Source organism: Terrapene carolina, unplaced genomic scaffold (genome assembly GCF_002925995.2).
Source record: "Terrapene carolina triunguis isolate 2854851 unplaced genomic scaffold, T_m_triunguis-2.0 Scaffold67, whole genome shotgun sequence".
NCBI classification, from domain to species: Eukaryota; Metazoa; Chordata; order Testudines; family Emydidae; genus Terrapene; species Terrapene triunguis.
This window is the reverse complement of record NW_020664418.1, coordinates 568,411-583,036: the sequence shown is the minus strand read 5'-3', so window position 1 is coordinate 583,036 and position 14,626 is coordinate 568,411. Positions and strand designations below refer to the sequence as shown.

The 14,626-nt window shown below is 46.6% G+C and overlaps 1 protein-coding gene across 1 annotated transcript in view; it reads right to left on the bottom strand.

Annotated features, from left to right (window-relative positions):
* Positions 1–14,455, bottom strand: part of PIGQ (phosphatidylinositol glycan anchor biosynthesis class Q) — a 41,928-nt gene extending 27,473 nt beyond the window's left edge. Inside the window, exons 1-3 of the mRNA XM_029910789.1 lie at positions 13,758–14,455; positions 5,517–5,648; positions 3,364–3,484 (exon numbers count right to left, since the gene is read on the bottom strand). Of these exons, the coding sequence (XP_029766649.1) occupies positions 3,364–3,484; positions 5,517–5,648; positions 13,758–14,431 (927 nt within the window). The 5' untranslated portion in view covers positions 14,432–14,455. The remainder of the gene's footprint in view (positions 1–3,363; positions 3,485–5,516; positions 5,649–13,757) is intronic.
* Between the last annotated feature and the right edge of the window lie 171 nt (positions 14,456–14,626).

The window sequence follows — 14,626 nt, the reverse complement described above, 5'->3', positions numbered from 1 at the left end:
CAGTAGTGTGCTTGTCTTTAGCACTCAGATGCCCAACTCTCAATGGGGTCTAAACCCAGATAAATCCGTTTTACCCTGCATAAAGCTTATGCAGGGCAAACTGATAAATTGTTCGCCCTCTATGACACTGATAGAGAGATATGCACAGTTGTTTGCTCCCTCAGGTATTAATACATACTCTGAGTAAATTACTAAATAAAAAGTGATTTTATTAAATACAGACAGTAGGATTTAAGTGGTTCCAAGTAGTAACAGACAGAACAAAGTAAGTCACAAGCAAAATAAAATAAAATGCGCAAATCTATGCCTAATCAAACTGAATACAGATAATCTCACCCTCAGAGATGCTTCAGTAAGTTTTTCTCAGACTGGACACCTTCCAGGCCTGGGCACAATTCTTTCCCCTGGTACAGCTCTTGTTCCAGCTCAGGTGATAGCTAGGGGATTCTTCATGATGGCTCCTCTCCCCTCTGTTCTCTTCCACCCCTTTATATATCTTTTGCATAAGGCGGGAACCCTTTGTCCCTCTGGGTTTCCACCCCCCCTCACTGGAAAAGCACCAGGTTAAAGATGGATTCCAGTTCAGGTGACATGATCACATGTCACTGCAAGACTTCATTACTCACTTGCCAGCACACACATATACAGGGAGACTTACAGGTAAACACAGTCATCTGCAGACAATGGTCCTTGTTAATGGGAGTCATCAAGATTCCAAACCATCATTAATGGCCCACACTTTACATAATTACAATAGGCCCTCAGAGTTATGTTTTATATTTCTAGTTTTAGATACAAGAGTGGTACATTTCTACAAATAGGATGACCACACTCAGTAGATTATGAGCTTTGTAATGATACCTTACAAGAGACCTTTTGCACAAAGCATATCCCAGTACATTATATTCACTTATTACCGTATTTTCTCTAAAACTATCCCAGTTACATTATATTGACTTATTATCAAGTTTTTATAAAACCATATAGACTGCACAACGTCACACAACCATCACCCTCTCTTTCCCCTTTCCCCACAACATTGAGCAGCTGAAATTGGGCCCACCCTTGAAAGTTCGACTAGACAATAGCAATGAGACTTTAAGCCAGGGGTCTCAAACGCCCGGCCTGCGGGTCATCTGCGTCCCGTGAGCCTCCCCAATGTGGCCCGCGGGGCTCCAGTAGTTTTGGGGCCGGGTCTCTCCTTTGGCCCCACCTGCCGCCCCCAGGCGCTACCCCCTCAGGGGCCCCGGGAGTGCAGCGGAGCTGAACGGCGTCTGCCTGCTCACTCCAGTGGCTGCCAGCCCGGCTCTGCGGACTAGGGGCAGGGCAGGGCTGTGCCTCTGCACGCTGCCCCCGCCTCGATCGCCCCTGCGACCAATGGGGCGCTGCAGGGGCGGTGCCTGGGGCAGAAGCACATAGAGGCCCCCCGGCCCGCCCCACCTTGGAGCCCCAGGTACGCGCCACACCCCCGACCCCCTCCCAGAGCTTGCACCCCCACCCCCTCCCCACATACCCCCTCCCGCCCCCAAACTCCCTCCCAGAGCCTGCACCCAGTCCCCACACCCCCTCCCGCCCCCAAACTCCCTCCCAGAGCCTGCACCCCATTCCCACACTCCCCCAGCCCCCAAACTCCCTCCCACAGCCTGCACCCCAGACCTCCTCCCCTACCCAAACTCCCTCCCAGAGCCCAACCTCTCACCCCTTCTGCACCCAAACTCCCTCCCAGAGCCTGCACCCGAATCCCCTACCCCAGACCTCCTCCCCAACCCAAACTTCGTCCCAGAGCCTTAGGTAGGTGGGGGGCGGAGTTTGGGGGGTGGGTTCTGGGCAGCATGAGTGACACTGGCCCGCTGGGAGGATTTGAGGACTGGCACTGGCCCTAAGGTAAATTGAGTTTGAGACCCCTGCTTTAAGCTCTTGCGTGGTAAGTGCATGATAGACACTTTGCTTGCTGTGTCTGCGTCACATGCAGAAAGATGATCACAGGAGTGCTACTAGTTTTGCCCAATAAGCACTGAGCAAAGGGACTAACAGCAGGGCAGCTGTGAGTTCCTCCCAATAAGTGGATGAAGAAGAGAAAATAAGTTGCTGATGGAATTCCTCATAAAAAGCTTGAGAGTCCCTTCCCATCCAGAAGCTGGAGACAGTAAAGTGAGGACTCCTGCAGCAGAGGCATTGTAAGACAAAAGGAAAGATCTGTCCCTCTTTCCCAGAAACCAAAGGGAAGGGACAGAGAAGGGATGATGTTGTGCAGCCTTATCACGGTATTCATCTGTATATGACAATGCTGAGTCACAAAATGATGGAACACCAGCACATATTGACACAACATCATGACACAAATGTTGCAACTCAAGAGCAGGATGCACACATTTTATGGTTTTTTGCAGCTCCACAGAATGACAAAATGGTCCTTTACCTATTAAAGGTAAGTTCTACTTAGATAATAATTTACACACAAACACAGTATGTTCCCAGGACAAAAAAAAAAAGGAAAAAAAATAATAAAAGGTTAAATTGGAGCGAAGGTCTCACATATGTTCAAGTTACACATTCAAAATATAAGAAATTAGGGGCTCGTCTACATGGCTAGTTAGTGCACAGCAAGCTGGGGTGTCATACAGTGCACTAGCCCTGCCATGAACTAATTAGCCTTGTAGATAAGTCCCTAGTGACAGAAAAACAGGATGCTATGTGTCATGCTCGTTCTTAGGTAATTTATACTGGCCATTGAGGGCCTGAGGTTGGAGAATGGCACAGGAGAAGGTGAATTCCCCAATCTATCATTAGCACACTTGAGAGAGAATTTCAGTGTTAACTACCCTGACTAGCTACTGCCCTCAGAACTCACCACCAACATGCTCTCACCAAACATAGCTGCCTCAGCTTCTCCTGTTTTGTTCCCAGTTTAATGATTTCTGAGACCTAATTGGGCTAACTTTTGCCCCCCCCCCCCCCCCAGATACCCAACTAGAACAACAGCTTGAGGGCACTTTCTGTTAACTCTGTAATAAAAGTGTCCTGGGCGGATAAGCACACTATTCTCCAGCCTTAGAGTTATTTACTGTGCTCATGATGTAATTGTTACCTTGTGAGCAGGAAGTGCCCTCCAGAAAACATCTAATTTGTATTCATTGGATACTCAGAGGAGAGCAATGTTACGTTTGATTAGTCTCAACAGGTTTGGTTTGAAGATTTAATCGCTTTTGAGGCGACCTAATTTTTGTGACTTCAGTCAATGCTTTTCTTCTCTGCATGAAATCCTCACGCACAGGCCCTGCCTCTCTACAATTACCACAAGCATGAACTGCTCTCCACTTTCTACACTAGACATTAAGTACAAACGATTCCAGGCAGACTTACATCAGCCACTGGGATGAGAGTGTCGGCAAGCTGACCAATCCGATTCTCTCTGTACAGCCAGGACATTAGCAGTATTCCCAGAGCCATGTCAATGAGGAGAGAAACAAAGATGTTGGCTTTCCTGCATTCAGGAGAAAGAACAACAAAATTAGAGCTCAGGAAGGAGGCTGTTTCGTGTTTGGATAACAATCATCACCAGCTTCATTTACATAGTACTTTTCATTTCTGAAGGCCATCAAGACTCTTTACTGAAGATATACACCAGGAGTGGCCAAACTGTGGCTCGCAAGCCTCTTTTACTATTAAAGTGCAAGTCCTCTCCGCCTACCAGACTGTGGGGGAGGGAAGCTCGGGACCTCTGCTTTGCAGTGGGGTGGTTGGGTAGGAGCTTCTGTCCAGCGGGGAGGAGGGTCTCAGGGTTTCAGCCCTCTAGGATACATCTGCCAGGGCTTGGGGCTTCAGCAGGAATGGGGCTGAAGCCCTGAGACCCGGCTCGGGTGCTCCAGCTCTCGAGCTTCTGAAGATTGCTTGGAGGGTCAGTGAGTTTGGCCACCCCTGGTATACACAGAATAGGGACTGCTTTCTATCACTAATATACTGCTGTCTCTAGGGTCAAACACAGCATCCATGCTAAGCCAGAACACTACACAACAGGTTTTCGCAGGGGGACTGAATAGTTGGATTGAAATTCCAAGAGGAATGTTAGGTAAGCACTCAAGCTGAGGTTCAGCTATGATAAATTCACCATCACTTGGAGTATTTAATTTGAGATCAGAGGCCTTTCTAAAAGGTATGCTTCAGTTCAACCACTAGTCATTGGGCTAAATAATGTTTACTTACACTGTAGGGTAGAATAACTCCCCCCTCACTGCAAGAGTTTCTGGATGAAATTCTATGGCTTTAGTTACGCTCAAAATTAGACTACATAATCATAGTATTACTTTTGGCCTTAACATCTATTAGTGTATTTTAAGTATTCCCTCGGAGTCAATGACTATAGTATCTGAGCACCACATAGAGTAAGATTTGCACAGTGATGGCCTTAAGGAGTCTATATCCATCTCTGATCTTTGCCTCTCCCTCTTCTACTCACTGTGGGGTTTTGTGTTTGCTTGGTTTTTCTGTTACTTCGATGTTTATTGCCACTCCTTGTCTTCAGTTACCAGAGGATGGATCTTCCAGAACACTGGGATAAGGGGGTGGGGATTGATACTCTTACTCTTGTGGCAAGTGCCATGGAACCTTGATTTTATATCCCATCTGATTAATTCAATGCCTGTGAAAGCAAAGGCTCTACAGCAGTGGTTCTCACCCAGGGGTTCAGGGCCCCCAGGGGGGCCGTGAGCAGGTTTCAAGGGGGCCTCCAAGCAGGACCAGCATTAGACTCATTGGGGCCCAGGGCAGAAAGCTGAAGCCTCACTGCATGGGGCTGAAGCCCAGGGCCCTGAGCCCTGCCACCCAGGGCTGAAGCCTGAGCAACGTAGCTTTGCAGGGGCCCCTGTGGCATGGGGCCCCAGGCAACTGCCCAGCTTGCTACCCCCCAATGCTGATCCTGGCTTTTGTATGCAGAAAATCAGTTGTTGTGGCACAAGTGGGCCGTGGAGTTTTTATAGCATGTTGGGGGGCGGGGGGCTCAGAAAGAAAAAGGTTAAGACCCTATGCTCTACAGAACCACAGAGCAAGTTTTCCCTGTGCAGCTCAACCAGTGCATCCCTGTCCTGTTTCCCAGGGTAGCTTCAGTGACACTAAGTTTCTGGATGGAACTTAAATGTTTCTTAGCATAGCAGAGATGTTCTGCAGGCACAAGTATGTGTTGTGGGGCGGGGGGAAAGGGATTATATGAGGAAGAGACTAATGGGATAGTAAAAGTCTCTCTCACACTGCAACTCCACAAAAAGGTAAAGCCACCCCCACATATTCCTGTAAAATCATATTACTGCTACAAAACAAGATGCTTCTCCAATAAAAAACAAGCCAACCATTCAGTGCAGGAAAACAACTGGGTGGCAACCTCAGTATTAGCTATACCAGAGCCAGAGGAGGCTGAATTTCTTTAAAGCTAGAAAAAAATTGGTGGGTACACTGATGATGAAGGCTCCAGCTGGTGACAGGGGTCAAGGATTCAGTGGGCTGTCAGAACATACACAGCATACCTCATTAGCTGGGTCTGGTTCTGAGCCTTCCTGTTGCTGCTGATGATCTGGAGATGCTCCATTCGGTGCCCCAACTGTTCACAAGTTGAGAGTTTACTCCAGATGAAAGACAAAGGCCAAAACTTCAGCACTCTGCAGAAACACAAGGGGAATCCTCTCTGCTACTTTTGTCAGTGAAACAGGTGATATTAGGCTTCTACAAATTCCCACACCAAACAATTACTTCAGGTCAATTTAAGGTTGTGCACACACATAAGTGGTTTGGGTGCAGAATAATTTTTTAAAAATTAGAGATTTAAAAACCTTCTACCATTAGAAAACTAAGCAATGCCCTTCAAAACAAGACACCCAAATTACCTTAACTCTGCCCCCATAAAGATGCCAGTCTACCAGCTTCCCTTGTGTCAAATTCATTCTCCAGAGAGGGCTTAATTCCATTTTTTAATTATGGCTTGTGGGTCAGGGTGTATGTGTAGGACTGCACGCTACCCTCAATCCACAGCAGATCTCCCACTAATGGGAGGTTTGCATAGTGAGCAATGGTACAATATGGCCTTTTTGCATTAACTACCTTTTTAAATTGGGATTATTCACACCCAACCCTTATTGAATTTCACTGAAAATTGGGTGCCTTTGAAAATTCCAGCCTTAGTTATCATGACTGTCTACTAAAGTGTCTGACTGCAGCATGGCTAAGCAGGAAAAATTATCAAGTGGGGGTCAGTTCTTTACTGAAGTCAATAGGTGTTGCACTCATTTCCATCGGAGTTTAGTTTGGCCATGGGATTATTGGGGAGGCTGCAGCATACATTACATTAAGGGTAAGTGAGCTTCTTTCTCTATGCCCACCTATTAGTTGCCTTTTCAAGGACATCACCCACCCCTTCCAGTTACTTGGTATGCTCACGTAAGCTTCACTCAGAATGCACCCCCACTGAATGCCAAATCTGTGCAAGTTACCCTACTTTGCTCTAGAATTTACATCACTGCTGGATCTGGATTTCCATGGGGCTTGCACCTGCTTTCTCCAAACTACAGTTGGCTGAATTTAGCCTGGGGTCTAGCAGCAGGAGCATGTGTTTAAAAGTGGACAGCATAACATACCAACTGGGCCTTGTGCTGCAATTCATACATCATTCTAGCTATTCAACTACGAGGAGAGTAATCCAACACACAAACAGTAACTGGGTGGCTGGCTGGCTGAGAACTTTGCAGGATTCAGTGAAGGTGCACCTCTGGTCCTTTTCAGTTGCACTCCACAGTGGGTTTGTCAGTTTAAAACCCAGAGCCTTGGAGGGATTAATCCCCCCCACCCTGCCAATACAGATGTTAGATGCACTGGCTTTGAATCCCATGCAGTGTACTCTGAATCATTCTCCTCAATTCAGGGAATCTGAATAATTCTGCTCGTCAGTACAGCCATCCATCTCACAGCCAAATTAATGCACTGCTGTTCAAATGGCCTGTCAGGGTGTAACATCCAAAGTGACAGAGGAAAGAATAGGTGGAGGAGGAAAAGCACAGTAGGTTATTACACTGGCCACTGATCTCGCAGACCTGGCTTCACAGATGAAATGAGGCACAAGTGGAGATGAGGTTTTTTTTCTGATCATGTTCTAACCCAATTGTTCACAAATTATGGCCTACAGAACATTTGCTGGGGCAAAGAATCCTGCTACAAATGCAGGAGAAAGGGAGAGATCTTCTTCCCCTTTCCCATGAGGTTGTCCATAGGCGGCCAAAATTTAAGAACCCACTGTTCCAGTCAACATCTGCAAGCTCCTCCCAGGAGATAACTGATTTGGGGGTTGGAAATCTCCCTTGCCTCACCCCTTACTTTGAACACTGGTAAGAAATGTGAGAAATAAGCCATTTTGAAACTAGATTGGTTCTCCAATGTCTTTGACAGTTGATATTGACATCAATGTCTTTGACATCTCCATGGACCTTTGTTATGAGACACTGTCACAACTGAACTTTGTGAGAGATCAATGCCACATCTAATCCTGGACCCAATGCAGCAGCAGAGAGGTGATAAGAATACTGTGATGTTGCAGTCTATATGATTTTATAAAAATATGCTAATGGGTGAATATAATGTAACTGGAATATGCTTCATGCAAAAGGTCTCTTGTAAGGTATCATTACAAAGCTTATTGTCTACTAAGTGTGGTCATCCTATTTGTATGAAGGTATCACTCTTGTATCTGAAACTAGAAATATGAAATATAACTCTGAGGGCCTATTGTAATTATACAAAGTGTGGGCCATTAATGGTGGTTTGGAATCTTAATGGCTCCCAACAACCAGGACAATTGACTGTGGATGGCTCTGTTTGCAGGCAGGCCTTCCTGTGAGTCAGGCTGGGAGGAATGAAGGCTTGTGGTCTTACAGTGACATGTGATCATGTCACCTGAATTGGAATCCATCTTTAACCTGGTGTTTTTCCAGTGAGGAGGGGTGGGAACCCAGAGGGACAAAGGATTCCCGCCTTATGCAAAAGATATATAAGTGGGTGGAACAGAACAAAGGGGCAGCCATCATGAGAAATCCCCTAGCTACCACCTGAGCTGGAACAAGAGCTGTACCGGGGAAAGGATTGTGCCCAGACTAGGAAGGTGTCCAGTCTGAGAAAAGAAACTTATTGAAACATCTCTAACAGTTAGATTTTACCTGTATTCAGTTATATTACTGTATTAGGTTTAGATTTGCGTGTTTTATTTTATTTTACTTGGTAATTCACTTTGTTCTGTCTGTTACTACTTGGAACCACTTAAATCCTACTTTCTGTATTTAATAAAATCACTTTTTACTTATTAATTAACTCAGAGTATGTGTTAATACCTGGGTGGGCAAACAGCTGTGCATATCTCTCTATCAGTGTTATAGAGGGCGAACAATTTATGCGTTTACCCTGCATAAGCTTTATACAGGGTAAAACGGATTTACTTCAGTTTAGACCCCATTGGGAGTTGGGCATCTGAGTGTTAAAGACAAGAACACCTCTGTTAGCTACTTTCAGGTAAGCCTACAGCTGTTAGGGGACATGATTCAGTCCTGGGTCTGGGTTTGCAGCAGGCTAGCGAGTCTGGCTCAAACCAGGCAGGGCACTGAAGTCCTAAGCTGACAAGGCAGGGGCAGTAGTAGTCTTGGCACATCAGTTGGCAGCTTTCAAGGGCGGTTCTGTGACTGAACTTTGTGAGAGATCAATGTCATATCTAATCCTGGACCCAATGCAGCAGCAAAGAGAGGTGATAGGAATACGACTATATTTTGGATGCTTGTCCAAATCACAAAACCACTACATCCTGCAGACTCTGTTCAAGGGAAGCCCAGGACTGGAATAACAGAGGATGCTTAAAATGTTGTTTTGAGGAAGTCTGTGCAATGCGTGTCTGTACTATGCCTGATTCTCTCTCTTTTCTTAGTACTAAACTTCATCAAAACCAGCCTCCACTCCTCACTCCTAGCCAAAAGAAATGAGAAAGAAAAAGCAGTAATCTTGAAAATATATCTAATCCAGACACACAGAGAAAGAGACCAATAAAGCGATTGTAGGATCAGCTATGGAAATTTCCATTTGTAATAATATCCAAGCAAGAAAAGCAAAAATACTTCCAGGATTTTATGTTACCGCTGCAATGTAAGGCAAGTTGCCACAAATGCTCCTGTTTGTTTTTCAGCCTTATAGGATGCAGACTGGTTTCTTATAAATGTATCAGAAAATTCTAATATGGAGCAGAATGACTGGCTTTTATATCGTTACACTGTTTAAATGGAAAAGTTCTGAGCAATGAGAGTGGATATTGGGGGTGTTTCCAAATGCGAGTAATTTAACGTACTTTGCACAGAGAGGCTTGATTTTCCAGTTCAGATAATTTGTTCCAAGACTGTGGATGGATATCGCAGATTCTAGATGAAAAGCAATATATTTGAATCTGGACTGCACACAAATGTGAAAGCTCCATTAACTAGAACCTCTTGGCTGCCTTGTTGCTCTGCGCTACAATTCCAGGAACAAAGCCTCCCTACTGGGTGACGACTCTGAGGGTCAGATAGTATCAATAGGAAGCCATTAAGCAGCTTATTTTTAAAAAGAGGAACACGTGGCATTTACTGCCCCAATATTAAATTATTCTAATGCTCTTAACAATGCACTGGAGACCTTTCAGTGTTAATGGTAGTTCTGCACACAAACCCTAAAAATTAAGCTGCAATTACCACTGCTAGGCACAAGGTGGTGCTGAAGAGATGCCTATGTTTCAAATCAATGTACCTGCTACAGAATGTGTGGGCATTTTGTAAGCCTGAATCATTGAATCACTGTATTCAGCCTATGTTGTTGCCAGGGAAATCTCATTTATGAGATTTTTACATGTGCCACCCTATCTGCATGTGCAGGTACAGTTTTGAAAAGAAACATACAAAAAGCCCTGAGTTTGGGTGGATTTCAGTAATCAAATCCTCCAGCCCGTCAAGACTAATAATCCCTTCTAACCCACTCACTGCACAAAAGCTTGGAAAGACAGATAAGCCTTGCAGCGTGCCCCAAAAAGCATCAAACTTGGTCTCTGTCAGCACAAGGCGAGGAAGCGAGTTCCAGAACTGAGGTCCCTTCACTGAAATCACCCTGCCAGAAGCCCCTTCTCATTAAACCAGAGAACTGTTAGCTCAAGCACCCCAGGTGATCTCATCTACTATGGTACAAGACTGTAACTAAGGTACCCTTAGCTGCAGTATTTAAGGTAGCCAGGACCCAAATCATTTGACCTTTATAGATCAAAACCAACACCCTCAATAACAGACTCATCACCTCATGGTTTGATTTTAACAGGCTGGAAGGAACTAGCATCCAATATGTAAAGTGCAGACTGAAGCTCCCCAAGCACCTTTCAACCTCAGTGAGGTACACTTGCAGCAGCTCAGGCAGAGAGGACACCACATATGTCTTCACCAAATACAATTCTATCACGACAGGGATTATCAAAAAGAATTACCCCAGGGACAATAGTGACTGCCAAAAGTCATTGCCATATCCAGCTTCTCTGAAGTCAAATTGTACAAAATCTGAACCACCACCACCACCTTCCTCTCTGCAAGGGCTGGAGGGGCAGACTTCAGTGGTTCTTAGGAGGCTTCGTAGAGAAGCAGAATCACCGGGCTGCAGGTCCTCCCTCTTCCTGCCTGCCCCTGCTCCAAACCCTGGAATGCCCTCAGCGACTGGAGGCAGCACAGACCCGGTGGAGCCAGTTCTATGCCAGATATAGATGCCCCCCGCCCAGGACTGGAAGTATTCCGGGGGGGGGGGGAGAGAGGGAGAAGCCTTACAATTGCCCTGTGACCCTTGCACCAAGTAGGCTGACACAAAGGAGCCTTAAGCAATGAGATGCCCGGTGAGATTAAGTGATATTACTCCTGAGGGCAATGTGCGCCAAATTTTTTTACAAATTTGCACACAATATTTTAAAATTCTGCACATTTTATTTGTCAAATAAACGTGGAGGCTCCAGCATGGCACTGGGGAACACAGGCCACTGGCTGCACAGAGGTGGGAGATCACTGTGCAGCTTTCCCCAGGGTCACGGACTCAGTGGTGAGGCTGCACCCAACCCTGACACAGTGAAAGGACCGGGCCTGCACCAGAAACACCCCAGAGCCCTGCCCCTCTGTGCCAGGTGCACCAGGTGTGGTCAGGCAGGCTCAGCAAGGCAGGATCCAAGTGTGGAGGGGCTTAATGTGGGGGGATCCAGGTGTGGGTTGAAAGGGTTCTGTGTGGGACAATCTGGGTGTGGGTGGCTCAGTAGGGGATCCAGGTGCAGGGGGAGATCTGGACACACGGGGGCTTATTGGGGGTTTCTGGGTGCAATAGTAATGGGACTCTGCAGGGGGGTCCAGGTGAAGGTAGTTGGGGCTCAGCAGAAGTGGTGTCTGGGTGTGGGGGGGGATAGAGCATGGGAGGGGTGTCTGGGTGTGGGGGGCTCAGTGGTGGGGTCCAGATGCTGGGGGAGTGGGACTCAGTGGGGTGGGGATCCAGGTGCAACTGGTTGGGGCTTGGTATGGTGGGGATCCGGGTGGCTCGTCAGGGTGGTCCAAGTGCAGGGAGAGTGGGGCTCATCAGGGAGGTTCTGAGTGCAAGGGGGGGATGAGGCTTAGCGGGAGGGTCTGGGTATGGGGGGGGGTCCGGATGCACGGGGATTGGGAGTGATCTGAGAGCAGATCCCTGTACAGAGATCCCTCCCCCTGCAGCTGAGGAGCGATGGATGCAGAAAGCACGGGGGGGCTGGGTCTGACACAGCTCCGGATGCCGTGCAGGGGAAGAGGAAGTCCCGTCCTCCCCAGCCCAGCTGGGACTAGCAGCTGAGCTCGGCACAGGGTAGGAGTCACCAGCCAGGTCTTCCCCAGTCCAGCTTCCCGCCACACAGTGATTTACCTCTCTACTGGCTGCTCCAGACACCTGAAACATATTGCTGGGGGACGGTGGGGGGTGTCACATGACCGCTCTTGTGGCTTCCTTTTGCTTCCCATCAGAAAGTCATTTTTCTGCGGGGAAGCAAATAAATCTGCGGGGGACATACATTCTGCGCATGCACAGTGGCGCAGAATTTCCCAAGGAGTAGTGATATGTAAAGGTCATACAGGAAGTTTGTGGCAGAACCAAGAACTGAACCCAAATTTCTTAAGTTCCAGCCTAATACCTTCAAATACCGTTGCTAGATAGGTGTTCTGCCCATTTTACAGATAACGAAACTGAGGCAGAGAGAGACAAAGTGATTTTTCCAGGGCCACACAGTGGATCATTGGAGAGCTGGAAAAAGAACTTGGAACACGATTCCCAGTTGAGTGCTGTACCCAACTAGATAATGATTCCATGAGTATAATCAAGGGGCCAAATTCAGAGCCACTACAATAGTGAAATTCCATTGGAGCCAATGGAGTTCCATCTACTTACACCAAGTCTGAGTTTGACCCTAAAATAACTTTAACAGATAATTAGAAAAAATTATAACAGTTTCAGCTTTACACATCTAGTAGAAAAATCCAACAAACCATTCTGTATGAAATGGTTCACCGTGATTTTTCATGACAGTATTACACAATTGGAAACCTGTTAAAAGATTCCATTCCCCATAGCTTGAGGCTATACTTGAAAAGATTTGTCCATGAATGCTTTAGTAGCTGTTATCCAAATCTGATTAATCAAACTGTCCTCTTCCAGCTTGAACACTGAACACCAATCCCCTTTTTGGCAACACAACACAATCTCACTAGACGGCTTTCCCAGCTGTGGTACTAAGCTTTATATACAAGAGCTTTTTTCCTTCAGGTCTGTTCAGATTTCCCCTTTGGTGCCAGCACTTGCAGGATGTTACACTGGAGGCATCATATTCATCCTGGTGAAACTCCATTTCAGTACATGAGGTAAGTAAAATTAACAAAGTTCCAGCAAGGATGTATTTGATCCAGTGTGCTCCTATTAACCTCCTGCTATCCAGTCCCAGAGCTGCAGCAGTGCCATTTGATGTCAAAAGTTGGAATTAGATGCCCAGTTTGCCAACATTTCAGTGTTCCTCAGCTACAGAGGCACTTCACAGCAAACAGAGATTAGGGCATCCTGGCTACAGAGCTACTGGGGTGAAACACCGAACTGTTAGCTCTCTTTGCATCATCCTGTCATTCAAGCAGTGGCTGGAAGAACCCATGGTTCAACTCATGAAGCTGAGGCAGAGGGTTTTCCCCCAGTGAAAAAGGGAAGAAATTCAGCTTGCAAAACCTCACAGCTCCCCCAGAAACCTCCTGGAGTTTGAGGGAACTGTTACTATCTATATGGCAACATTTTACCTTGCATCAGTACCAGCTCAAATCCCACCCAACACAGGCTAATCATTCATTCAGCATTAACTTGTACTGGGCTGGCCCACGGGTGTTAGGGAGACTATCACAGACAGCAGGTCCCTGCCCTCCCACTTAAATAGGATAGGGCTACTATCAGTAGCAGCTCCTCAGGGTTGGAATTGCTGTTTTGAGACAGATACAGTATGGTCTTTACTCATTGTAGGGAAATTGACTCTGAGTTGGCTAACAGGTCCCTGATGGCCACTCAGACTGTCTCACCCCCACCTAGGCTGAGATATTTTAACACAATGCACATTGCTTGCTGGGATTGAGCAGGAAACTTGTGCCCTACTGGGTTGGACTACATTTCAATGAAGCACACAAGCTGCCCCATCTTGCATCACATACCTGCTTTTACAGACACTGGAGACAAGTGAAAGCAGGAATGTCAGCAGCATACACACAGGCACAGAAGCCTGCTTCATCAGTTCCACGATTATACTGGCTTCCACTCCTTCTGACTGCCAGTGAGTCAGCTTGATGGGCCCATCATCGTATCTGTCTGTCATGAACAGTACCTTGCTCTTTGCAACGGTGTCAAACACAGCACCTAGTTTTGAGGCATCATTTCCCTTATGGTCAGCAGATGTGGTCAGGTTGTCGGTGGGATGCAGCTGTGAAAGCATTACTTTGCGCTGGTCATAATATACTAAGATGAATTCATCTTCCTTGGGGCTGCTGGGGTATTTCTGAAAGATACAGCAGCTCCAAAACTTGCTGTCTCTCTCTTTGCTGAGCTGTATCCAGGGCTCATGGGAAAAGATTGTGCTGAGATCTTCCAGGAACTTGTCCAGGACCTCTTCCTTCTCCTGTTTGCTGTTACTCCATGAGCCCAGCACACACATATTGATCTGAGTCACCCGCTGGACTTCAGAGAGATATTGCTTCACCTGGCCAGGAATAAAAGGGAAGTGGACCACAGCGAGGACAACAGCAGAGTTCTGTTCTGGGATCCAACGGCCAATCAAAAGGCCACTTTCTGCTGTGGCACAGCAAGAGGGGAAGAAGACCTTAAGAACCATGACAGCAATCCCGGAAGAACGTAATACCTGCCAATAAATACAAAAATAAAACTTAAGAGACTGTGGGTAAAGGCAAAGAAAAAAAACCTGAGCTTAATGAAAGCCATTGCTGAGGAGATCCAGTAAAGTTCCAAAACACCAAATTCAAGAGCAAGCTGAGAACTGCCTCTGCATCTTAGATTAAGAAGCGGACAT